We start from the raw sequence: 26,352 nt of genomic DNA, 5'->3' as shown, positions 1-26,352 counted from the left end.
GGTGTAATGTTAGTGTGAAGTTCGACCTCTATTTGGCGTGGTTGCTGAGAAAAGGAATTATTTTTTAGGGGTTTTCTGCTGAATTATGCTGGGGATTGAAATCACCAACAGTGCGGCGTAGAATGGAGAGTCGGCAAACAAAGTTGTATCCGATTGTTTGAAGATAGGTGGAGAAGGCATGTTACTAACAGCATATCGACGACTATACGAATATAATGGGTGGCTTCTAATAGATAAAATGTCTCTACAATGGCTAAAATTTACGAGCTACAGAATGAGGAGGGTGATGTACAATACATACCTGTATTACAGGGCTAGGGGTTACACTCCTAAGGATTACGCATTATAATCGATTAAGCTCAAAGCTTGTATCTTTCAGACAATAACATGTCGATAATATAATAGAGGATTATAGAGTTGCCGTTTTATTAATCAATTTACGATGAACTGTGACGGAAATCCCTGCTTTCCTCCCACCTTTATTATATAAGAAACCTCAGGTACATTAACCATGTCCACACATGATACGATTACTCGAGATTAGTATGCGATTTAGGTGACCTGAGGATCAGATCCGGACAAGTACTAGGTATCAATGGTTATCGGTAAAGTAAGATCATTGGAGGAATAAATATGACTTCTTTTTGCCTAGCCATTGCGGCTAGGCCATTCATTTGTGTATATATAGAGTAGCTATCCCCATCTACAGGTGCTCTTCACCTGTAGATTCTAAGTTAAATACAATTGCTGGTCTATAAACACCCTTTTGGTCACATGAACAAACAATCGGATATCTTAAAAATTTCTTGTGTAGAGACCTTTGTATTTATTTTCTTCCCCATCTATTAGAATTAAAATAATATTAAGTCTTACATCACTATTGATATTTTTCAAGATTCAAAAAATATCACAATAATACTAGTTATCTAAAAATAAATTTTTTCCTTAAACTTCTAAATCTTTAATATATATAAATGTTAAAAGGAATAGAAGTTACCGGTACTAATCACGTGTCGTGATTAGTAATACGGTTACCTAAACAGGCTAGATTAGACGAACCATAAGCAGGCATATTGGTCCCCTCCGAGGATACCAAGAGGAGATTAATATGCCTACAGACGTAGTAATATAGTCAATATAGAGTGTGACGGAAAAGTCGTAAACGGAGTCAATTCAATTACTTAGAATCTAAAACTAAAGAACTAAGAAGATTCTAAGTAAGAAGGTCTTTATATACAGGGCTAGTGCACGTGAGCCACTAGTGGGATAACAACCGTCACGTAACATAGAGGCCTCTTCCACCCAATCTTTTAATAATAAATTTGAAATAAAATAATTGAAAATATACTATTTTATTTTTATTAAATTTGAATTAATTATTTTCATATAAATATAAATATAAATTATGTTGAATCTGAGTTGTTTGGAAGTAGTAGTATTATTAGATGTAGGTTAAAACTAAGGATCTAAGTTACAGTAATGGTAGAATTGAAGATATTCCCAATTATGGTCCGTGCACCATAATGGTCATATGACCTCAATTCTAGGCCCATAATGACCTTAATTTCAACAAATTATAATAAATAATTTTGAATTTTAGATAAAAATAATAAAGATTTAAAAAGATAAAAATCATTCACTATAATACAAATTCATATAGTTGTGACCAAAAGGGTGTTTATAGACCAGCAATTGTATTTAACTTAGAATCTACAGGTGAAGAGCACCTGTAGATGGGGATAGCTACTCTATATATACACAAATGAATGGCCTAGCCGCAATGGCTAGGCAAAAAGAAGTCATATTTATTCCTCCAATGATCTTACTTTACCGATAACCATTGATACCTAGTACTTGTCCGGATCTGATCCTCAGGTCACCTAAATCGTATACTAATCTCGAGTAATCGTATCATGTGTGGACATGGTTAATGTACCTGAGGTTTCTTATATAATAAGGGTGGGAGGAAAGCAGGGGTTTCCGTCACAATAGTATATAATAAGTAATTGCCAGAGCTCTTAAATAATTATACCAACAAACTTAAATCCCTCCAACCCACCAGTCAAATCGATATGCCCAATCCATCCACCCAACCTAACAATAAATCCCCAAGCTACCTATATACCTAATACCTAAGAATGATAAATCGAAAACTCCTCACTCATCAAAGCATCAGGAAACGTCGGATCCAGCAGAGCATCCCAATTAATATCGACCAAACCCTCCAACTCCGGACCATGCTGCCCATCGGCATTTTCCAAAAAACCCAAATCCCTCCTCTTCTTCGCCATACTATCTCTCAACAATACTTTCGCCGTATCGAATGCTTCAACCGCTAAATGCGTATCCATAATCCTAACGATATTTTCAAGGATATTCAGAACCCAGGAGACGTTGGAGAGACTTTCCGAGGTGTCGATTGCGAGGAGTACGCAGAAGTATTGGAATGTGGTGGAGAGGATGTTCCACCATGGATGTCCGTTACGTGCAAATGTGTCGGCGGCTTCGGCGGCTTTGTTGCCGATTTCGATGATGGATTGGATGGTTTCTTTTTCTAGGACGTGTTTCATGATTCGTAATCTTCGGTAGAAACAAAAGCATACGTCGCCTTTGGAGAGTGAGAGAAAAGGATGCTCGACTTGAATTTGAGACAATTCTTTTAACGCGCTCATTAGTTCTTCTTTATGTGTTTCTGAACTGGTGATCATGTTGTCGCGGGGAATTAATTGGGCAATTTTTATGTGGATAGCAGTACTATCACCTATGGTTTCCTTGATAGGCTTGCAAGTTATGCTGTTGAGAATTACTGCAGATCTTCCATATTCATATGATATGATTGTGTGAACAGACCAAGCCATCCAAAAGGTTTTCCTTGCTCGTTCAATCTCTGCTTCATCCATCCCCTTTGCTTGTGTATCTCCTTCCGTAGCTAAGAGTACCGAATGGACTTCTTGATGCAAGCCCGTAGCTTCAGCCAAATGTATCGTGATACAGCTAGCAAGCCATGCTACATGAGGTCTAGTCGTTGAACGAAGATATAGAGTCCGCAAGATCCATGCATTTATTTGGTCAATTGAAGGATGGCGGCTAAATGTAGGATCTTCAAGAACCGTTTTCACATGTTGAACAATATCCAATTCTCGAGGATGACCTAATCGAAAAGCAAAAAATGATCCCAAAGCTACAACTCCCCCAACAACAGCACCAAATGTCAAATCCTTTCCTTGATTAGACCAATAATCATTACACCGTTTCGTGAAATATGGCCAATCTAGGAATCCAAATGGTGGATGAACCGTTGCCATGTATATATCCGAGTAGCGCTTAAATTCATCAAACGAAACCAAATGTGTCAGATTGGTTTGAGCAGATGCAGCTTCCTCAGCTCTGATTCCACAATTCCACGCAAAAGAATGGAGAGGTGGAGGATTTGCAGATTGAAATTCCACGCCAAGACTTCTGGGAAAAGCAACCGCAGAATGTTGACTCATGTATCGTGATTTCAGGGGATCAAGAATACCCTGCTCGACAACATTCTGAGACGATATGGATGATGGCTGAGTATTCGCTATACTTCGACGTCCATCTGTAGGATTTGTAGTTGACGGTGCAAATTCATGCTGCATCTCGGCGAGACCTGGAAGAATGGTCCGAACGGGAGGAAGATTGGGAATTGTAGGAGTACGCACATCTGTGTATCGACAATTGTATCCATATCTGCTACACATTGAACAGGGAAACTCTACATCGCACTTTCTCTTTCGTTGTCGACAAGGAATACAAGCCTTTCTAGCACGTTGACGTCCATGAATTGGACGATTCCGTTCCAATGGTGGTTTTGACGATGACCCATTGATTGATTCTGACATTGTTTGACATTGAGATGGCTCTCTTTAATTTGACTTGGGAAGGAGTATTTTCAAATCCTACTGGAGGAGATAAATTATCATTTGATGGATACATTTTGATTCATCATGTGATGAGAAAGAAGTGAGTTGAAGTTGGTCCAAATGCTACTCTTCCGGTCGGACTTGGCTCTAGACTAGCCTCATGGGGTCTAGTGTCATCCAATTCATCAATATGGCTCCACTGTTGAATGTCATCAAAAATGTTTGTAAATGACAATAATAAATATATAGTTTTTCATTTCTCATTCCCATTTCTTCATCCCCTCAGATACTTTCTATTAAATACTACTCAAGCAACACTAGCGACGAACTTCTAGGGTATATATACGCAAATATCAACTGTTCAAAGAAATCAAACCCCCTCTGAATGTCCCGCCTCCTTTCTATCCTTGGCCCTCTTCGTTCTTTCCGATAATGAAAACAAAATCGAACTAGCCAATCCCAATCCCGCAAGTCCGATCCCTATATACTGAGCTCCACGATATCCTTTCAAAAGATCTTGCTGATTCTTTCCACCATTATTGATTTGAACTTCAACAGTTCCTGCAATACCCAAGCCAATGGAGATTGAATAATTGACGACGGTGTTGACTAGTGAGGCTGCAAGACCTTGATGGTCTTTGTGCATGGAATCACTGAGGAGGATTGTTGCTGCTGGGAACGACATATCCCTAATTCATTAGCATTTGAGAACGTTGAATGTAATAATGTTTGTACTTACATTCCCCAAGGAGTAACAATCGTGGAAACAAAAGTTTGTGCCCAGTATGTTTGATTGATAGGAACTGTGGCCATCAAAATTGATCCAAGAAGGAAACCAGTCATAGCAATCATCATGACCGTACTAGCTGGAACCTTGCTAAGAATATATCCTGTTGTCAATGATGCACATAATCCACTGATTGTTGTAGGTGAGACCATTGCCGTGCCGAGAAGTGGACTAACTCCTCTCATCTCCTCCAATATTTGCCAAAAGTAAAAGACCCATATACCGAAGCTAGACCATCCACCCGCAATGCACGCTAGTGTGTAGCCAGTGTGAGAATTGAAGGCATCAAAAGGTACCAACGGGTATCTCGCACGAGATTCAATGAAAGCAAAAATCCCAAGTACGAGAGCCCCAATAATGAGAATAACATAGACATAAACGGTAGACCAACCAATAACCGGTCCTTGATTCCATGCAAAGTTAACCAGAACCAGTCCAGCAACACCAGTCAAAGCTCCGGCACCATCAGCCCGTTTGAACATACTCACCGAACCATCAAAATGTGGAGGAGGCGTTTGAGGAATGATGATAATGCCTACTACAGCGAGCAAAACACACACCATAGCAGTCACCCAGTAAGCCCAAGGCCACCAAACAAATTCCGCAAATATACTCGAGAATGCTGCACCTAGAGTAAAACCTGTTGGGGCGGTGGCACCAAAGAGACTAAAGATCATTTCCTTCTTCCTTCCAGGCTCATATATGCGGGCAAGGATCGCGAGAGCATTTGGTAATAGGAATGCTGGTCCAATCCCTTGAAGAGCACGAGTGACATCGAAAAATATTGGATCCGAATAGGCGCTGAAACCGGCAAGGAGAGACCAAAGACCAAACCAAAAGAAACCGCTGACGAAAAGGATTTTGTGGCCGTAAAGATCCCCCAAACGTCCAGCGATAAGAATGAATGTACCGACAGTCAACGAGTATGCAGCAGCAAACCAACCTTCACCACTGATGTTAGCGATAATTTATATATCAAACACGAGATGAAGGAACGTACTCAACTGTCCGGGATTTGAAATCCCAAAACTAGATCCAATAATATGTAGAGGGGCAATGGCTTGTCCCAATGCAGCTTGCGTCATAAGTTGAGCCATGCATATTAATGCGATAAAAATAATCTCTCGGGGACGTGAATTAAAATGTTCAATTTTGCTTTGGACAAGTTCAAGAGCGTTTGGATCGGCGGTCTCTGGTTTAGACTTTGTCTTCTCGATGTCAAGAGGCCCGTTACCCGTCATCTTGGATGAGGAAGATGATGCCAATGGAGATTCCATCCTAGTTCTCTACAAAAGTGGCGATATTGTCAATCCGGGGAGATATCTTCTGGTCCGAGTGAGTAGGTCTTAGAGTTCGAATCTCCGTCGATCTTTTTGTTACACAACAGATGGAAGAAAGTCAAGGTCATAAAAAATTGTGAGTCCCGAGTATATCTATATTCCATAATAAGTGACACAGGCCGCGCCCAAAACAGAAATGGTCATAGTGCAAACGGGATAGCAGCGGGATAGGAAATTTCAACAGCGGAAATAGAAATTCAATTGTAACTACTCGAGTAGATGATTAAGTTTGCGGAAGTGGAAATATATCGACATACTGAGACACATCAGTCCAATCACAAACCCATGGAAGAAGTCTAGAGCAGCTGAGTGAGAAAAGATTTATGAGATAAGGAATTGTCAGGATTTCATAATCAATTAATCGGCAGTTGTCAAAATTCTTCTTCCTTGTTGGTGGATTTCATGTGGATTAAAGGTGGAATTTGGGTGGATTCACCAATTAGATTTTCTTCTCTATTACGCGATTTGAAGGTAAAATTCCGCAATATCCGCTCCGCACGAATTCGTCCCTATTCCGCCTGTAGAGGATGAAGAAAGGAGGAAGTGAGAGACACGTGAAAGAAAAGGCGGGCATGCTTAGAATTGTGTGGTGTTCAAGATTATATTTTAACTCTTCTGGGATTGCCTAATCTTGCCATCTGATGAATAAGGCAGCTAGTAAGCATTAAATGGATACAAGGTCAGCTAGGCCTGGAATCTATGCAAGATTATCCTATGACAAAGTTCGAGATATATTATACGGATGTCGGTATTTTAGATGTTCAAGTTGTTATATATAGTTTAAAACCCCTGTATTTGTTTTTTTATTCTTTTATATACTTTTGAATCTTATCAAAATATATAAATATAGCTTTCTGTTACGAGGTTTGCCGTCTAGATCACGTGGAAGTGCTCTAGGCTCTCGAGGTGGTTTATAACTAGGCGTCAAGCAGGGACTTAAGTAATGACAAATAATGATATACAATTCGTAACTAATAGTAGAGTATACTAAATGATTGATCTTGAGCACGAAGCTCTATACAAAGGAAATCCATCTTGATTATATAGACCTTTGTGCCGATGGTTAGTCAGGAGCCGTTGCTCCTAGGAGCGGGCGTTCCTGATTGTTCCTAGGAACGTCCGTTCCTCACCGTTCAATCACGTGTTTTCAAGGTCATGTGATATTCTATCGCAACAGGTGTAACACTTTCTTATAAAATATAAAATAGATTTTTAATAAATATAAGAAAAAATATAATATATATCCCTTTTTAAAAATATCATAGATGTTTCTTTCCACTATATTGTAACGATACTGTACTGGAGGCAGCGGCTGCCTGAGGTTTCGTCTGGTTGGTAGTTATGGGTTAAGGCTTTATCACTGGTATTCACTTGGAAGTGAAGTCGTTACTAGATCAAGTAGAATGTAGGTAACTAATTGATAACTAATTTGAGCACGAGGCTCCTATCCTATGAAACTATTCTGACTATATACTACATGTTTCCCGAATGCTAGCTGGCTAGCAGAGCTAGCCCATCACGTGATTCCACTTTTCACATGACACTAATCCTGCGGTGGTGAATCGTGACATATATATATATTACTAAATAAATTAAATAAGAAACCAACTTTTAAATCTCCTTCCTTTGCAATCAACCATCTCCTCAAATCTTCAATATCTAAACATATCAACTATACACATCTCTCCACAAAAGTTCTCCCACATCCCAAGTTTCACGGTGACCTCAGCTAGGCTAACCTAACACCTACCTGCTCTTTTCCTCCACCCTAATCTACGCATCTTCATCTATTCTCTTCTTATCTCTCCGTCTGAACGCAGTTTTCACCACTTTAGCATCGATGTCAAAATCACCATCGTCTTCCACTCCTCAGAAAAAAGACAAAAAAAAACATCCTCAAATCCCTAAAGCCCCTGAGAAACCACGCCTTTCAACCTATGCTACGTCTGACCTGGTTCACTCCCTACTTGAGATTTTACCGCTGCTCGGTATTGATATCCATATATAACCAGCCCAGAAATATTTCATATCTTACAACTCCAATAAAAGTTTTTGAATCTTCTTTATTTCACCACACCTCTATATGCAGTATAATAAACAGCTCATCTCTTTTGCAATTAATCCCACCCAAATACCTCTCAACCCCTTCCCCATCTCTTCCTAAATCTCCTTCTCACAATCCAACCGTTTCAACCCCCTCAAACCCTACCCCAAATTCATAAAAGCTACCTTCCCAAAGCAAACAAGCAAACAGCTCTCCAACTACAACAGTCATACAATCCAACCTCCCCTCTCAAACCTCTCAAACCCTTCAAGCTTTCCACTCTCTTATCTCCCACCTCTCATATACCACCTCTTATCAAATCTATACATATTTAATTTTACACCTGCTAGATATCATCCATATCTATACCCATAATCATATGTCCATCATCTCCCAACACACTATCCCCCCCAAAACCGCCCACTTCTTCACCTCTTCACCTCTTCATCTCTTCATCTCTTTATCTCTTCATTTCTTCACCTCTTCACCTTTTCCTTAACTCCTCCCATCTCTTTTTTAATTCAATTCCTCAATTTCTCCTTCTATCCACTATCTCACTCAAACCAACCAATCTGTTACGTTGTAACATTATAACTATTATCACGTATTATAGGATCACATGAATAGTCTTGTGAGGGAGCGAGGGAGCGAAGGAGCGAGATTCGAATCTCGCTCCCCAGCGCCATCGCTCCAATGTTGGAATACGAAGGTCTATATAATCAAGATGGATTTCCTTTGTATAGAGCTTCGTGCTCAAGATCAATCATTTAGTATACTCTACTATTAGTTACGAATTGCATATCATTATTGTCATTACTTTAAGTCCCTGCTTGACGCCTAGTTATAAACCACCTCGAGAGCCTAGAGCACTTCCACGTGATCTAGACGGCAAACCTCGTAATATAATTAGAGAGGTTTTATATACAATATTAAACTCATAATAGGGACCCTAGTTTATCACAAATAATAAATAGGTTAATAAAATGCCTTGCTACAACTTGTGTAAGTCATAGTATCATCACATGGTTATTTCAACATTTATCCCAATTTAAAACAGAATCATATAAAATCACTCAAGTAATGTCCCGACAAGATAACCACAAGAACTTTATTAATATTAATCCTTAGAGCCATGGAAATCTTAAAAATTTTAGACTTTTAAACAGTCTATATAGATCTTAATTTATTGAGAATGTAAGCCAGTGAAGGATTGAGACAATAATTATGCTCAACTCCACATGCAACCAGCTTTCCACATTGGTAACCATAGCAATCTTCTACGCCAAGTAGAACACCGTGAGAACTGAGCTTTACTCCTCTGCGCCGAAAGAGCAGATGTAAATGAGAAAGTATTATACAATACTTAGAGAAGCAAGATATCGCCCAGGGAAAACATAGAATCATTCCTTGCCCAAACTCCGTGTGAAAGCTCTAGTTTCCTCTAAAGAGAAACTGCATATCCTCTGGCGTTAGGTTCTCCATCGCACTGTCATCAGCATTAATGGTACTGTGAATCATGTTTGCCTTCTTCTCTTGCAATAACACCATTCTACTCTCAACACTATCTTCAATGCACAATCTGGTGATACTACATGGTCTAGCTTGTCCAATTCTGTGACACCTATCTGCACTTTGCCACTCCGCAGCTGGATTCCACCATGGATCCACGATAAAAACTTTATTGGCTTCAGTGAGATTCAATGCGACACCACCGGCCTTCAAGGAAACGAGAAAACATTCTACATTGACATCGGTCATAAAATGATTAATGGAAGCTTGACGTTGAGCAGGTGTCATTGAACCATCAAGCATGACGGTTGTGATACCTGCACGACGAAGACGCCATTCGACGAGTTGGAGCATGGTAGTGAACTGTGAGAAGATAATAGATTTGCTCGAGGAATTTTTGGATCGAAGTTGATAAAGATCATGAACCAAAGCTTCAATCTTTGACGACGAAGTCCAGTTTTCCATCTTGATTCGATTGATGATAGAAGATTTTTTGACTTGTACTTCATCTTGTTCAATTTCAGGTTGTTCGAGGTCGATGGCCAAGGGAATGTGACATTGCGGGCAATCGGGAGATTCTAATGAGTTAGTAATAGACTATCAAAAGGACAAAAATGACCTACCAGAAGATCTCAAATAGTTCTTGGCACATTCTCGACAGAAATCATGACGACAGGCAGATTTGATAGCTTCCTCTGCCGTTTCGTCACAAATGCAACAAACAAGAATGTTTTGACCACCTTCACCATTCTTCTTCAAAATTAAATCAGGATGATCAGCAACTTGACGCATTTGCATGATAAGACCAAAAATATTAGCGTAATTGTTGAGCAAGACACCTTGAGCAACATATGTTTCGAACTTTCGAGCACCATTATTCATGATACTACCAGCAAAATCATTCTCCTCTTCGCCGAAGAATTGTCTGTCGACGTAAACCTCCTTCGCAGGAAGCTCCATAGAAGATGAATGATCTCGCTTGACACGACGGAGCATAAATCTATCAGTCAAAATACGAAGCTTTCGAAATGCCTCCTTTCCAGGACCGTTATTACCAAATTTCTGGATAGGATTAAGTAACTCTTGGTTGAAGACGGAGACATGCTGCATGCCACTATGATTGCAGCCAGTGCAGCGATTTTCACTATTCATATCCCATTCGAGGGTCGAGCAAGGACATTGTTTACAAAAATAACATGCAAAAGGTCGAATATCGAGGAATCGTACGAGTGAGAAGAATTCACCAATACGATTCTGCAGAGGTGTTCCAGACAGACACCATTTGTGACTCGCTTTGAGAGCAAAGCATGCTTTAGCAGAACCAGAAGTGCGTTGCTGATAAACCATTAGAAAAATTGATTAGTTGGGGAACATAAGATCCTACCTTAATACTGTGTGCTTCATCAAGAATAACCCGATGAAACATGATTTGATGAATTGGACTCTTCTCCTTAAAAATTCCATCCTTGCGCTTGAAACCTTTCTCTTGTTTTCGGTACATGGACTCCAAACTGTTGTATGACATAAGAATGACGTTGTATTTTTTCAATTGTTGAACAGTGATCCCTTTTGCTTTGGCATTGCTGCCGTGAAAGACAAAGGTTTTCAAGGTGCCGTGTGTATAATCGGCAATCTCTTGCTGCCATTGCATGAGAGCGACGGGTGGAATCAGAACAAGTGATGGCTGCTTGGCAGGGAAATCAGACATGATCAATGAGACGGCTTGAATCGTCTTTCCCATGCCCATCTCATCACCCAACAAACCTCCACCCCAAGCAGTCTTTTCCATTGCTCTCATCCATCCAACACCCTGAAGCTGGAAAGGCTTAAGTTCACGATTGATGTTTGTTGGTTGTTCAATTTTACAGTCTCCAATCTTGGGTAGATCTTCTAATTCCTTCCACATCGTATGGAGTTCAGGATGATGAGTTTCCAGCCGCACACGTTCCTTACGGGCTCGTCTGCTAGATCTGTCTTCTAGATGATTGATACGTAGACGCGCAGCACGCGCACTACGCGCATCAGGAGCTACAGGTTGAGTCCTAGCAGCGATCGGACCTTCATCGTCAGAAGTATCAGTTCCAAGCATGGAGTCATCATTTGAAACAAACGAATCGTCTTCTGACATAGAAGAAGAAAGATCTGTGAGAGTAGAACTAGCGTTAGATTCCCTGGTATCTTCAGCCTTTAGACGAGGAGTGGGTGCCTCGATTTCTTGTTTGATCGAGGTCTTCTGTGCTGGTCCTGCCTTGTGACGATTTTGGAAATTTTGAGAGTGTTTCTGAATAACCTTTGAAATTCGGCTTGGTTCCTTTCTGATCGAACTTCGTGGAGCAGAGGATGGAGGGACAGGAATATCCGAATCCGAATCAATGGCAACGAAATCATCCGAGTCATCCGAGTCATCACACCTGGTGCCCTTTCCTCGGTTTGGAGTTCTAAAGTTGACAGCATTTGAGGTGCCTGAGAGTTCAACTTTTGGTTCAATCTTAGCCTTCTTTGCGCGCGAGGCCTTAGGATTAACATAATCATCTTCATCGTCCTCGCTAAACTCGGCATCAAAAGTCAAGTTGACAGGTTGAACTTTGCGTGGAGTTCTACGTAATCCAGGTGAAGATTTAGCTACTAATGAGGTTGATGCCGCAAATTCTTGTTCTTGAATAGCACGAGCAAGCTGGGCATCTGGTGTATCGTCATCAAACATTTCTTCATCCTCAGATTCGACAAACTTTCTCTTCTTCATGGGGTTGAGGGAGTACATGCTGTTCTGAAGTGCCCGAGCTCGGGCGATTGCGCTTACTGAAGAAGTGTTTTGCATTGGGTTCGCAGTTTGAGCCCGACCTCTTCTCGCAGAGGTAGTTGTAGTTGAAGAGATGAGGGGATTTTTTGTAGACGCCGGAGTTGCGACCCCACTGGTCTCTGGAGTAGAGTAGTCACTTGCCTCATTATAGTCGTTACTTGTAGAAGCGGAGGACAGAGATTCGAGGGACCCCACAGATTTACTTTTCTCTTTCTCTGGAGACTTCTTCGCCTTTGTGTATTCACCAATCATGGAAGGGGATGGAGGATCTGATAGGGAGTCGTCATCATCGCTATCGGCAATGACCATAGAAGTTCTTGAACTCGATTCTGGTGGTGGTGCAGGAGAGGAAAGTTCGTCGAGCTCAAGATTGGAAGCTTGCATGACAGCTAATTAAAATAAGTCAATATAAGGTGCAGGCAGATCTATTTGAATTGGAAAGGAATTACCAGATATTCGAGAACTTTTCCGACGTGTCCGACTACTTCCGACACTACTAGTTTGTCCTGAATCTGCGACTTTTCTTGGTCTTCCTCTTCCTTTTCTCGCTGGCGCCATGATGATTGGGTTGGTGGGTTTGACAAAGCGAATTGTTACGAAAAGAAACAAGGCGATGTGCTGACGAAGGAGGGGCTACTAGATAGGCAACACGATCTAATGAAAGAGACACCGACAAGGCAATTCGTGAGATTGAATGAATTATATATCCAGATACAATTATGGAGGTACGGTGAGAGAGGAAATAGTACGAGAGAGCCGAACTCCAAAGAAAGGTTGGGAATGGGGTTTGATAAATCAAGAGGGTCGCATGGAACTTATCGAATCCTAGGTGCTTATCGTGATATGGATAAAATCACACACAAGACGAAGGAGAGAAAGAGAGAAAGAGAGGAGTGAATTGAAGAGAGATAAAAAAAGAGAATGAAGTTATTCACGATCTCTAAATTCTTAACAAAACAACGAAAAGATCAAAGATGAAAGTTTTGTCGTACTCGTACTATTTTTGAATCTACATCAAAGAAAAGAAAAAGAGAGTTTGACAGTTGAAAATGATTCAAATTGCCACCTCCTGTGGGAAAAATTCACGGCACGTCATTCGTCGGATAAGATGAAAGACGCGATCCATAAAACACCAAAACACGAAAATCACGTGATTGACCCATCAACATTTAGGCAACAGTCGGGAGTTGATTGGTGGAATGGGTGATTTCAATCGATTAGGTAATAAACTCAATCGCGGTCTGTGTGTAAAACCACTTTACGCGGGATGAGGAGTTCAGATATGAAGAGGCGAGAAGGAAACGGCAGAAGAGACAATTGAATCAGACAACATCTTGAGACGAAGTGAAAGAATTGAAATCATTATCATACAGTCCTTCAATTCATCCAATTCATTCTTTGTACTGTACATATTACAAGAGTTTAAAAACATATTTATAATCTCGAAAACCTCATCCCGAGAACATCACTCCATCAAAGGATAAAGTTTACCAACTCTTCTTTCTTGCTAAGATCTTACAATTGGTACAAAGGCATTTTCACTCTACGAAAGTAAAACCATCATATAAAAAGGACCTCGTTTGTGTATTTCGAATTTCCGGCATTGAAGAAGAATCTAGTTTCAATTTTGGGGAAAAAATGTACATCATGAAAATACTACCTTCAATTTGCTTAACTGCTAACAATTACACATAGGAATCCTCCTCCACCCCCTCCACCTGGTGGTCCTAATGCTCCAGCGCCGAGAAGATCAATTCGTGGACCGTAAGATGCACATTCAACTCCGGATTTTCTAACATACTGATAAAGTCATAGTCAATCCGCCTTGACCGATTTTCTTGCTGTAAGACATCAAATCACATTCTACATGTTTGGCTACAATCACTAATCCATTTACATTAGTCTCATAATATCAATGCCAACCAAATTCGTCAAGATGCAAATACCCGTCGAGCTGCTGCACTTGCCTCGCAACAAACCGCTGAAGGGAATGAAAACGAGGAGGAAGGTGAATCATCATCTGCTGCGCCAGAAATTGCCACGCGCACCCGCTCCCGCCGAAATGAAAGTGGAGCACAAAAGAATAAGCGGAAGAAGGAAGAAGAGGTATGAAGACTTTCATGAGTTGAAAGATATGACTGACAACTTTCCAGAAAGCAATTGCCAAAATCAAAGCCTCTAAGAGGTTCCAGAGTCGAAGAAACCATGGATCAGATGAGGATATTAGCGATGAAGATGAAGCTGCCCTTCGATTGTTCAATGAAAGCATAGCTCCTTTACCCGATCAAATGGAGAATTGCGAAGTTTGCGAAAAGAGATTCACTGTCACCGCATATAGTCGAGCTGGTCCGGATGGAGGTCTACTTTGCCCACAATGTACAAATGACCGGAATAAAGAAGAAGGACAGGCCAGGAAAAAACGAAAGACTCAAGCTGGTGCACAAAGAAGAAAACTCCAAAGTAATCTTCTCGATGGTGTATACCCTGGCGCAAAAGACTTGATGACCTTGTGTATTGAGACTTTAGCCAAAAATGTCGATATGGCCGATGATTTAGGAGATTTACCAGAAACGCTCATGGATAGATTATCAGCTATTCTCTCTAAAAAACGTCTTTTGCGTCCCAATACCTTGGATTTGTTCCTTCAAAATGGTCGAGAAGTCATCACCATCTATGAAGGAGCGTATCTAAGTTCAGATGATTATATTCGCATCTTCCAAGTCGTACCAAGCATCAAATCGTTACGCATTCGATCTGGAGTACAATTCAAAGACAAAGTAATGGAACATCTTTTAGCAACTACTATCAACCTTGAGCATCTCAGTTTGTCTGGTAGCAATCTCATCAGCGATGATTACTGGAATCGTTATTTCATAGAGAAAGGGTCACACCTCAAAACCTTCAAGGTTTATTACACAGATGGTCAATTTGGTGATGATCAGATAGAATTGATCACTGAATCGTGTCCACAATTGACTCGTCTCAAGATCTCCCATAATCAAAAAGCTACCGACGCTGGGATTGAGCATATTTCACGTATCTCCACTCTTCAACATCTCGGGCTCGAACTTCAAAAAAAGACAAGCTCGAAGCCTTATGTTGAAATTCTTGGCAGTATCGGACCTCAACTTCAAACTCTTTCACTTGGTCAAGTCCACGCAATAGATGATTCGGTTCTTAACGCTATCCATGACAACTGTCAAAACATAAACAAGTTACGCATCACTGACAACAATGTCATGACAGATGCGGGCTTTGCACACCTCTTCATAAATTGGTATAACCCACCCTTATCCTTCATTGATCTTTCCAAGAACCGCCATCTCGATGCCTCCGTTCCCAAAGACAACCCAGATAACATTGGTCTTTGCTCTCTTGGTTTCGAAGCCCTAATGGCTCATTCAGGCACCACTCTCCGCTATCTAGATATCAATTCTTGCAGACATATCTCATTACAAAGTTTTGAAAAGGTATTTTCGCTTGAGAAACAATATCCTGAATTACAGGAAATGAATATTAGCTTTTGTGCAGAAGTCAATGATTTTGTGGTTGGTAGTATCTTCAGAACATGTCCGAAATTGAAAAAGTTAATTATCTTTGGAAACTTTAAGGTTAGGGATGTGAGGGTACCGAAGGGAAGGATTCTTATTGGCATGCCAAATGCGATAGGGATGCAGATTGAGGGGACTGGATTTGATGGGGAAGGTGATGGTAGGAGTGCTTGGTGAAGAGGATAGAGGGTAGTACCGGGGTTTGGAGATTGAAAAGCTGAAACGCAACAGGTGGAATGGATGAGTTATCAGCTTTCTAATGGATGGATTTATGGTGTTGGGTGAAGGGCTAAATTGGGATGGCAATTGATGGATGACATGGCTAATCAGGATGCTGGATTCGCATCTCAAATGCGATTTTATGCATCTAATGTACACTAGTAGCTTTTCATCCCTATCTAGGTAGGTAGCTTAAGATAAAATAGAAAATAACTCTTTCTAGTCGTATTTTAGTAGTCTCTTATTGGATAACTACCTATTTTTTATTCTAATCAACTGTTCTTGAATCTCTTAGTTAAAATAAAATTACCTTTTTTAAGATATTTTCTTCTAGTATTGATATATATACATGTATAGTTTTCAATAATAAAAGAAAATATTATAATTAAGAGAATATCTTTGTAATCGAATATTTAACACTTATTTACCTTAATAGTAAATAATAAAGAAAATGTAGTAACGTAACTTATGGTGAACCGGGTCATATGGGGAACCGGGTCACATTTAGCCCATCACTGACTTCAAACCCCAACAAATTTTGCTATGCATACCGAATCACCTCTTACGCCTTCTCAAATTGAAGAGAAGATACAGAATGCTATTATTGCACTTCAATTGAAGGACTTTAAATCAATTAGAAAGGCTGCAGAGTATTTTGAAGTTCCTAAGTCAACTCTCATAGCTAGGGTCGCTGGAAGGAAATCACGTACTCAATCCCACGAAATGGCTCAAATTCTTTCAAACGCAGAAGAAAATACTCTTGTACGATGGATTTCACGACTTACCATCACTGGATTCCCTGCTACACCTATGTTGGTGAAGGAAATGGCCGACGAAATTCGTCTTCGACGCGTTCAGGTCGCGTCATCTCGAATTCCTACCTCGACAGAAATTCCACCTATAGGCCACGAATGGATCTATAGATTCCAAAAACGACATCCAGAACTTAAAACATGCTATTCACATCAATTAGAGTCTAATCGGGCTAAAGTGGCAACTCCAGAGAATATTCAGACTTGGTTTGATGCGTTTCGTACGTGTCTCATTGAACGAAAGTATGAATTAGATGATATGTATAATATGGACGAAACCGGATTTGGAGTTGGAAGTACTCAAAGTACGCGTATTATAGTCGATTCTACTCAGAAATCGAATTGGAAAGTTACAGCTGGCAAGCAAGAATGGATAACTGCATTTGAATGTGTCAATGCAGCTGGAAAGGCTCTATCATCTATGATCATTTTCAAGGTTCAGAATACGAATTCTGCATGGATTCCAAAGGACACACCTCAAAGCTGGCAGTTTTCTACGAGTACGAATGGATGGACCTCAAATAGTCATGGATTAGAATGGCTAAAAAGGGTTTTCGAACCAGAATCAAGAAAGTGTCAGGTGACCGACCTCGACTTTTGATCATGGATGGCCATTCAAGTCATATTACAGGCAGCTTTATTGCTTTCTGTATAGAGAAGGAAATCGATTTACTTATATTACCTCCTCATTGCTCCCACTTGCTTCAACCACTTGATATTGCGGTGTACGGGCCAATGAAACGATATCATGCTTTAGAGGTCGATCGATATTCTCGAGCTGGTGTAAAGCGAATTCAAAGAGCTGAATGGGTAGAACTCTTTCAAAATATTAGAAAAAAAGCACTGAATTCTTCTAATATTAAAGCTGGTTGGAGAGGAGCTGGTTTAGTACCTTTTGCCCCACGAAAAGTACTCGATATATTACCATTTAACTCCTCCCAACAACCTTCTACTCCACAAATGAGAATGTCCAATCAAGATCTAGACTTATCTATACTCAGGAGCTCTCCTCCAGATGGGACAGAGCTAAGGCAAGCAAATCAAACCTTTAATAAAGCTCTAGCAGATAATGATTCTCTTGCATCACCAACTCGTCGATATGCCAAGAGAATGACTAAGCTTGTAGAATCTCAAAATGCTGAGATAGCCCTACTTCGGAAACAGCTCGCTGATGCTCAGGAAGTAATTGAGACTCGAAAGAAGAGAACTAAAGGCAAAAGAGTCAAATTACAAGGTCAATTTGTCTTTAGTAGTGAGGAAGTACTGAAAATGGTACGTGAGGCGGAGGAAAAACCGAAGGAGAAAAAGCTACGAGGGCGACCACGTAAACGTCCAATTGAAGAATTAGAAGAGGAGACTGAAGAAGAAGAGCCAGAGAGTAGTTCAAGTGATTTAGAGTTGGAATTGGATGAATGTGTAGCTCGTAGAACAAGATCACATAGAGAGAATTGAATTTTGTGACCCGGTTCCCCATATGACCCGGTTCACCATAAGTTACGTTATAATATAATATTTTCAAAAGCAACAAATATTTCTCATATATTTATATATATGTTAACACTCACTTACAAAATCTCATATTATATAGAATAGAGAAATATAAAACAAAAGATCTAATATCTCAGTTACTAATAACGAAGAACTTTGTAGTAATGTCATGTAATCTTATTTATAATCTCAAGATTTAAATTGCTTTTGGAGAAAGGAAATCATGAGACCTAAATTTTCGTACTCCGTCCGTATTGACGACTTAATTGGCTTTTTTTCTGGTTGCTGAGTCGAGTCGGATGTAATGGTTTGGTAAGATTACATGTTGGTAATAAATGTATCCGGTAAGTTTTTGAAGATATATTGAGTTTGTGAAAAGGGGAGAGGGGCGTTTTGGTGAGACTTCGGTTTTCTGTAGGAGGCATGAGGTTTTAATGTACTTTGCTTCCTCTTGGATTTCGTCGAGGATTTCGAGAGGGTGCATGGAGAAAATTGTTTAGAGAAAGATATGGATGTATGGCAACGTTGAATCCTTGGGTATCATTCTGTTTTCTGTCCCCGACTTGGTAGCGCATTATTATCCACCCAGCGCGCCCGAAATTTACTCTTCTTTCTTTCCCCATAATCGTAGTAATGTCGCAAGCCTTTAATAACCAGCTTTTTTTCCCCAACACCTTCCCCCTCCCATCCATCCTCTGAGAACCATCCCATCCTAATCCCAAAGCAAGCCACCAACCGCATCAATCCCCATATTCATCCACCATCCATCATCACAATCTAAACCAAATGACCCGGCAACAAAAAATTCCCAATCCCCTCCTTAACCCTATACTCATGACCACAATTCGCACAAACCAAACTCCCCTCATCAATTTCCGTTTCCATAAGAAGCGTATGTAATTCCTTCATCATTTTCTCATCTTCCTGGAGCGCTTCAGGCGTAGGTGGTGTGGAGGGGAGTTCGGGGAAAGAAAGCTAGATTATTATTGTTAGTATTAGTATTTCCTATTTATAATAAACCTCTTGAGAGAGAAGTCCTGAGAGGAGGGTAAAGGGAATGGATGGAAATATATACCTCAGAAGCAATAATACACAAAGCTTTCCAATCAATCCGCGGGAGGATATTTAATAATAAAGCGGTATTTAAAGGGATATCGTTACTAACGAGTGAACATTCTTTGGGATGGAGGGGAAAACTCGCGCTGGTTGATTTGCAGGCTTTTACGGCGCAGGTGAGGAAATTGAGGGTTAGGAGTTTCATTTTTTGAGGGATGCGCTGTGCGCGATGTGACGGGTTGATGGTTCTCGTATGCGATGATTATTTGGGGAGAATTGACTGCGATGGGTTTGGATTGGAGGGGTGGAGAAAAGCTTTGGGTTGTGGTGGGTGGTGTTGTGTTGAAGTTCGAGGGAGATGGAAATTATTTTTTTGCCTTTGCGGGGTTGAGATAAGATTAGATTAGATTGACGCTAGAGGTTAGCGTGTATTTTTTACTTCACTTCACTTCATGTAGAGTTGTCATGTATTGTCTCATCTATTATTCAAAGCCTCACCACGGAAAGCTACCATGATTTTCAGAGAAGGAATCAATATTGGTAGCTAGGGCTATGTAGTAGCTACCTAAATTGGTAGTTTGTATAAGGTTCTTGAAGGTAATGAGCAGTGGCACGAGAATAACGCAGGGTATCACCTGTAATGAGCGAAGGTTTTTAGGCATCGTGTCTGGAATGTGCGAAGTGGTTCATGAGGCGTCGTGACCGTCCGGGATGAAGCTATTTCCACTACATATATCGTCGCACATATCTAGTGACGAACTCGGAATTTAATCTGAATAGCTTTAGATCATGGTGTCATGTCGCTGTGATGTTGAGCCTTCCAAGTTGTTTGGTACATCATAAAGCAAATAGATCCGGCAGTCTACAAAGTAGCCCTATTCATTTTTGGAGTAATGTGTTACAGCGAACACTGCTTCGTGTTCCATTGAGAAACTTCTACCACATGCTATGATAAATTAGAACCAGTCTTTTTGCTCCCAAAGTACTTGCCATAAGCTCACCGCAATATCAAATCGAGGATATCACATCATGCCTGATACTTGAAATGCATCCCGGAGGTTGTGTGACTGGTGAAACCCGTGTTTATGCATTTAGCCAGTTTTACTGATGATGAAATTATATCGAGGACAAACATAGAGATCTAGATCATCTTCAGCATCAGGATAAGCTTTTACGGATGGCCAACTTCTATCAGCATCATTAGTACTCGTCGATCGAATGGGTCGTATCCTCAAAACTCTGGTTACTGCATTAGAGAATTTCTCGACGGAGTCCGAAGTTGCGTCTATTGGGGATCTTAAGGGCCAATCTTCCATTGCTTTTCAAAAGGTTGTGTAGAGTTGCTTTCTGAAAGTTTCGACATCCTTCAAGAGTTGCATTTATGAGTCGATGAGAAAGGGGCGAAGTCAATGGCCCAGATCAACTTATTATCGTATGATAATGCTCTAGGCTTACTGAAGATGGTAAATTGAAGGATTTTTTTGTATTTAGTTTCTATGTTCCCTCCATATTTTCTGGTCAATTTCGGAAAGTAGGATGAGTCTAATTTCTTCCCAATTTTTGTGACATTGAACTACTATGGCGAACTCAAGTAGCCTAGATCATGACAGAATAGTCAATCGCCTCAAAGAAGCATTGAAGGAACTGCAAAATATCTCTTCTCAGGTAGGACAACCCAATAAGGAAATTAGAATCTTGATAATGCAGTCTCGAATGTTGTTACGCGAACAAGAGGCGAAAAAAGTTGCATCCGCGAAGAAAATTAATGACAATGCGGTACCAACCAACATGTCGCAGGATAAAAAGCCATTATCCAGTAGTGAGGTTTTTCAGCCTGCAAATGATGGATTTTGGGGCGATATTGATGAGAGGTTCTTTTCGGAGAAGCTTCCAGAAGATTATTTTGAATTTTCAAGTACCTCCCATCTCAAAGAGTCATGAGCTATTTCACAACTTGTATGAGTACCGCTGACTCCTCCATTCATTCATTCATTCTAGATTAAAGATGACTTGTATTTGGATCAAAGTAAACAAATGCGCTTAGAAGAGGAGCGGCCGCATGACGAGACGGAGAATCTGGAAGATTTGGAATAGGCTCAGATCCATGCCATATGATGATCGAATCGGCTTTGATTTTGGAACGTTCAAAGACTTCCTCTTGCTACAGAACAAATTTGTTGTCAATTGCATTCCCTCATTGCGTATCAGAGATTGGTTTCATCAACATTGTTACTACGGTACATCTTATTCCTCAGAAAATCTTTGCCATTACATAAAAGCGCAGGAATTGGTGTTTCCACCCGATAATGATCGGGATAAATCACGCTCCTATGAGGGTCGTCATTATGGTCATATTAAGCACCTTCTGAGTTCCATGGCCGAGGTTTACCAGCGACGAAAGAATATACAGCTTCTAAGTCAAAATAGTATGGGAAATCATCGACAATGGAGGAGAATAATGTGAGTCAAATCACGAAAGCAGGTTGTACTTATCCGGCTAATCGCTTTTAGACTACTTCAAGACATTTCGCCCATGTATAAGTTAATTGAAGCACTAGAGTGTGGCCTATATGCTCAGGATTTGCCTCCCTTGCATTTCAAAGACCTCAGGGACACAAAGGATGCGAAAGGACAAATTTTTAAACTTGCACGTGCAGAGTCTGCGCTGATACGTGCATGGCGTTCTCACTGCATCTGCGAGCGGTTTAGTAAATCTTTGTATGAAGATAGCAGCATCACTTATCAGATAACCTTTTACGAAATGGTCCCGCCACAAAAAACTCCTTGTGGCATTTGGAAAACAGAAAATTCCACAATCACGAGCTTCGGCGCAGGGATCGAAATATATGGATTTCAGGAAACGAGAATCTTGTTTTAAGACGTAGTTCAGTTACAGTTAGTCTTCCATCGTGAACCACTCAACTGCTTATAAGAATTTGACCTGTCATCAGATTTTAGGTGTCGCCTGCTTTTTTCAGGAGTGGTCCCCCGAGAACTGGACGATGTTACTGCTAACACCCGCAACGTGCGACTTTGATATGGAAATGTATAAAGATAGTAGCTGAGCTACTGATCGCGAGTTTTTAGTGGCCTTTTCAGGAATTATAGACCTAGGCACAAGAAGAGTCATTCAAAAATGGAATAGTCTGGCAAATCATTTTGAAATGCTACTTAGCGAAAGAGACGCCTTGCTACAGCCAGAGGTACACGATCTCTTGCTTGTAGACGATTCAAAGTATACTAAGTCAAAACGTTATTTTTGGGCAATCAACATGCTGAGAGAAATTGATTCTGATATCGCGGCAGTGACTAGTCAACTTCGTGGGTTTATGGATTTCTAGGAAAATTCTATGCTGCACAAGTACTACCCACTGCCCAAAGGCAAGAGGAGTGAAGATCGAGAGAAGATAGTAGTGCGGACTCTAACAATCCTCCGTGAGGATCTCATCAACCTTCAGGCACGTTTCAAAGGGCAGCAGGAAATTGCCATCGCGCTAAGAGATGGAGTATGTGAATATCTAACTTTGCTCATACGTACTGACTCTTCTATCAGATGTTCAACGCCAGTGGAGTCATGGAAACGAGAGCATCAACTCTCCTAGGAGAAAACATAAAGCTGCTTACTTTCGTGAGCATTTTTTATCTGCCATTGTCTTTCACCATGGTACGCACCAAATCAAACCTGCAGCACTCAACTCACTAATAAACTATCAGGAAGAATATCAAAATGGTTATACATCAGTAAGACAACAATCCCCCAAAAACAATATACCAAAAACCACCGCACTCACACTCATCCTCACACCCACACTTACCCAAACCTATAATAAACACAAAAACACCAATATCAACACAAATACTAAAACAAAACAAAACATCATCAAACAAATACCTCTTGATACTCTTCGCTCTTATAGAAAATTGCTGTGATATAATACCAAAGCTATATCTTCATTTGTCCTTCTCTAGATAACTGGTCAATATATCATCTTTACAGTATCGACGAGAGAGTTGCAGCACAGCCGATGAAGTGAGAGTATAAAGCATAACTTGTAGATAGCAGTAGACCTCGGTCTTGAGAGAATCTCACCAGGATGTAAGACTTATCTTGTATTTTGTCTACCAGATACAATGATCTAGCTGAGAGTGTTGGAACTTGAATCTGTTGATAGTTGTGTTGATCATTATACATTGATAAATCCGAAGCTTACTCTTCATCAACAAAACAACGTCTCCATTCATCTAGTTTAGACTATTTCAACGCGTTCTATACCAATCTTCAGAGCTTTCCGCATCTGAAATAGAAAACGTACCAAAATTCGTATCCTAGCGTCATAGCATTCTTCAATGTTCAACATCCAAATCCAGATCCAGATCCAGATCCCGATCCAGATATAAGATCCAAACGACCCTCTATCTGCAAGCTCACCTAGATACAACAGATAGCCAGAATTAAATTCTCACACCCTCTCTCCCTCCCCTCTACTCCTCCTCAAACATCCTACTGGACCACCCAAAACTCCTCATCAATCTTCTTCCCATTCTTCTAGCAACATTAAAACTAATCTTAACACCCGGATGCGGTTCATGGAATTGAATGCTCTTATCTGCTCCTGTATTTTCTTCTCCCTCCTTAGAAACAGGCGAGAATTTCCGAACACTTCCATATAATTTCTGTGCTGCGAAACCTATTTTTACCATCGCTTTTAGAAATTCAATCCATGGGACATCGCCTGGTGTGTTGTTTTGGCCGGGTTGGAAGAATAATGTATTGAAGACTCGAACGAGGTGGTGTGGGATTTTGACTTTGCGTTGTGCTTCGAGTCGGGGGGTTACTTCGGTGTTTTCGGGTTGGGCTTCAGGTTGCGTAGACGGCTGTGGATTTCCTTTAGTCTTGACCTTTCCTTTCTTTGCTTTCGTCTTGACTTTTTCATTTTCCCCGTTGTGACCCCGTTCTTACATCTGTGGTTCCTGGATTTTTTGAGACCGTGCTTTATTTTTGTTCTGTAATGGCTCGATGTATGCTGATGTCCTTTGAATTTGTCCTCTTTTTCTTGGCGGATGGTCCCCAAAGCACGAATCAATATTCTTCCTCGCCAATCTCTTCCAATTAATGTCAAACATGCTCCAGAAGTGATCAATATTTTTCTCGGCTAGAATCATTTGTTCCGTGTTTTTTTTCGTACGTTTCTTATTTACTGGGTAATTGAACTTTCCATCACCTGGCATTGATAGAGGTATAATACCTTTGAGAATATTGCTGATGTGTCTGATGTATTTGGTGTTGAAAATATAGTTTTGCATGATGGTTCTAGCGACCTCTGCTTGGTGGTTATGCTGCAGCTCTCATCAGTACAGATTAATGTTAAGAAGATGGGGAATAGACTTCAGATTGTCCAACAGTCTAACTAGCGACCCTCATGTGAATTTTCAACTTAAACTCAAATGTTCCAAACATGATTTGAATGTCCCATTTGGTTTTAGAAGGAAAAACTTGTCTCATTGTTGGACTCCAGTCCTGACTATTGGAACCGCTAGGAGTAGCAGGAAAGTTGCTTACATTGTATTCATCATCGAAAGTAGCAGCCCAAGGTTGATAGTTATCCACTTCGTAAAGAGCGCGAGACAAAATAGCGAGATCTGAGAATCAATCGGCAATATACGAAGACATATTTTTACTTTCCTCAGGATCTTGCATCAATTGTTCGCATGCGTCTATAACATTGCTCAATCAAAATAAATCCCGCTGTTCTCGATCCCACAAAATGAGTAAGAGACCCCATGGTTTGTGGAAAAATGGACTATCCTCATTTATGGGCATGATATGCATATTGGTCGTGCCTGGAGTTTGCGGAGCACGTGTAAAATGATGTCGGAGTGGCGGGGATGATTGTATATTTTGAAGATAGTGGATGGGCGCTTCAGAACTTATCTTGAGACTGCAATATGATTAGCGTAAACATCCTGTATAGTTTGTAACTGCTTATTTCATACTATTCTTTGAATTTCAAAAGAGCAATGATGTACTCTTTGGGAAGTTGCCTGTCATAGGAAATCTCGTTTTTATATTTCTCCTTCAATGTTCACGAGAGATCACCTTGTCGATATAGAAGAAACCAAGTTTCATAGTTGATATATCCATCGCTGATGAAATTTTTGATAACACGCTCTTAAAAGTCATGAGTGTGTGGTCCAGTTGGATGTGGATTGCCGTACGTGTCTAATAATGCATCATTCCGGTGCTCGCTCCAATCAATGATTGTATCTGCAAAAAACCCAGGGTCCTCTCTCAAATCGAACAGATAATCTTCTGCTGCAGAAAGCCTAGCTGCAAAAATATCTCGGAGGCGTTCAAAATTGATATTAGCAGGCAGACGATATGGTGCTTCGACTGAGATGGTAGCTAGAGATGGCAGAATCTCGGTTACTGCAGAAGGACCAGGCTCAGGAGTGACAACAGGATCGGGCGTAATACCAGTTGAGATAGTCCCATCAAGCAATGCACCTGACGTAACAAAGTCGTGAAGAATAAGCTCACAACACTTGATAAGGAATGGATATATTTTCTCTTGGAGCTCAAATGCCTTCAAACCGTCACCGGGACTGAACTGTCTCTCTGTAAACATCAGATCAGCAACAGCATCATCTTCCTCCCATGAAACTAATCTTCCATATGTTTCTACCTTATCCCCATCCAAGAAGAGTTTATGAAATGGAAGAAAAGCTGGCTCGGGAATGAAGTGCGCCATAGTGCCGAGATGCGTCGCATTAACATCCGCACGAGCGAATGCACTTGGAGGGTGCTGCGCCCGGCTTTTGATGAAAATAATGAGAGATCTGCTACTGAGGCCTTGCT

General features: G+C 40.6%; 11 protein-coding genes across 11 annotated transcripts; 4 read left to right on the top strand and 7 right to left on the bottom strand.

The window, feature by feature from the left end:
- Positions 1-2,132: 2,132 nt before the first annotated feature.
- Positions 2,133-3,869, bottom strand: SS1G_03062 (hypothetical protein; the record flags this gene model as incomplete). The annotated part of the gene is made up of 1 exon (XM_001596789.1): positions 2,133-3,869. One exon carries the CDS (start codon positions 3,867-3,869, stop codon positions 2,133-2,135), a length of 1,737 nt encoding a protein of 578 aa, XP_001596839.1.
- A 391-nt stretch (positions 3,870-4,260) lies between these two features.
- SS1G_03061 (hypothetical protein) lies at positions 4,261-5,918 on the bottom strand (the record flags this gene model as incomplete). Its single annotated transcript, XM_001596788.1, has 3 exons — positions 4,261-4,579; positions 4,630-5,620; positions 5,678-5,918. 3 exons carry the CDS (start codon positions 5,916-5,918, stop codon positions 4,261-4,263), a joined length of 1,551 nt encoding a protein of 516 aa, XP_001596838.1.
- Positions 5,919-9,492: 3,574 nt separating this feature from the next.
- SS1G_03060 (hypothetical protein) lies at positions 9,493-12,928 on the bottom strand (the record flags this gene model as incomplete). The annotated part of the gene is made up of 4 exons (XM_001596787.1): positions 9,493-10,148; positions 10,194-10,905; positions 10,955-12,759; positions 12,856-12,928. The coding sequence occupies 4 exons, from the start codon at positions 12,926-12,928 to the stop codon at positions 9,493-9,495; spliced, it is 3,246 nt and encodes a 1,081-aa protein (XP_001596837.1).
- Positions 12,929-13,419: 491 nt separating this feature from the next.
- SS1G_03059 (hypothetical protein) lies at positions 13,420-16,098 on the top strand (the record flags this gene model as incomplete). Its single annotated transcript, XM_001596786.1, has 6 exons — positions 13,420-13,441; positions 13,544-13,613; positions 14,066-14,134; positions 14,186-14,213; positions 14,273-14,476; positions 14,524-16,098. 6 exons carry the CDS (start codon positions 13,420-13,422, stop codon positions 16,096-16,098), a joined length of 1,968 nt encoding a protein of 655 aa, XP_001596836.1.
- Positions 16,099-16,863: 765 nt separating this feature from the next.
- Positions 16,864-18,404, top strand: SS1G_03058 (hypothetical protein; the record flags this gene model as incomplete). The annotated part of the gene is made up of 2 exons (XM_001596785.1): positions 16,864-17,452; positions 17,608-18,404. 2 exons carry the CDS (start codon positions 16,864-16,866, stop codon positions 18,402-18,404), a joined length of 1,386 nt encoding a protein of 461 aa, XP_001596835.1.
- An 813-nt stretch (positions 18,405-19,217) lies between these two features.
- Positions 19,218-19,701, bottom strand: SS1G_03057 (hypothetical protein; the record flags this gene model as incomplete). The annotated part of the gene is made up of 2 exons (XM_001596784.1): positions 19,218-19,415; positions 19,516-19,701. The coding sequence occupies 2 exons, from the start codon at positions 19,699-19,701 to the stop codon at positions 19,218-19,220; spliced, it is 384 nt and encodes a 127-aa protein (XP_001596834.1).
- Positions 19,702-20,523: 822 nt separating this feature from the next.
- Positions 20,524-20,812, bottom strand: SS1G_03056 (predicted protein; the record flags this gene model as incomplete). The annotated part of the gene is made up of 2 exons (XM_001596783.1): positions 20,524-20,600; positions 20,704-20,812. 2 exons carry the CDS (start codon positions 20,810-20,812, stop codon positions 20,524-20,526), a joined length of 186 nt encoding a protein of 61 aa, XP_001596833.1.
- A 472-nt stretch (positions 20,813-21,284) lies between these two features.
- On the top strand, positions 21,285-21,437 carry SS1G_03055 (predicted protein; the record flags this gene model as incomplete). The annotated part of the gene is made up of 1 exon (XM_001596782.1): positions 21,285-21,437. The coding sequence occupies one exon, from the start codon at positions 21,285-21,287 to the stop codon at positions 21,435-21,437; it is 153 nt and encodes a 50-aa protein (XP_001596832.1).
- A 1,409-nt stretch (positions 21,438-22,846) lies between these two features.
- Positions 22,847-23,426, top strand: SS1G_03054 (predicted protein; the record flags this gene model as incomplete). Its single annotated transcript, XM_001596781.1, has 3 exons — positions 22,847-23,002; positions 23,050-23,124; positions 23,211-23,426. The coding sequence occupies 3 exons, from the start codon at positions 22,847-22,849 to the stop codon at positions 23,424-23,426; spliced, it is 447 nt and encodes a 148-aa protein (XP_001596831.1).
- Positions 23,427-23,978: 552 nt separating this feature from the next.
- On the bottom strand, positions 23,979-24,800 carry SS1G_03053 (hypothetical protein; the record flags this gene model as incomplete). Its single annotated transcript, XM_001596780.1, has 2 exons — positions 23,979-24,371; positions 24,696-24,800. The coding sequence occupies 2 exons, from the start codon at positions 24,798-24,800 to the stop codon at positions 23,979-23,981; spliced, it is 498 nt and encodes a 165-aa protein (XP_001596830.1).
- An 866-nt stretch (positions 24,801-25,666) lies between these two features.
- On the bottom strand, positions 25,667-26,245 carry SS1G_03052 (hypothetical protein; the record flags this gene model as incomplete). The annotated part of the gene is made up of 1 exon (XM_001596779.1): positions 25,667-26,245. One exon carries the CDS (start codon positions 26,243-26,245, stop codon positions 25,667-25,669), a length of 579 nt encoding a protein of 192 aa, XP_001596829.1.
- Between the last annotated feature and the right edge of the window lie 107 nt (positions 26,246-26,352).

This window comes from Sclerotinia sclerotiorum, genomic scaffold (assembly GCF_000146945.2).
Source record: "Sclerotinia sclerotiorum 1980 UF-70 scaffold_3 genomic scaffold, whole genome shotgun sequence".
NCBI classification, from domain to species: Eukaryota; Fungi; Ascomycota; class Leotiomycetes; order Helotiales; family Sclerotiniaceae; genus Sclerotinia; species Sclerotinia sclerotiorum.
This window is presented reverse-complemented; position numbering and strand designations above follow the sequence as displayed.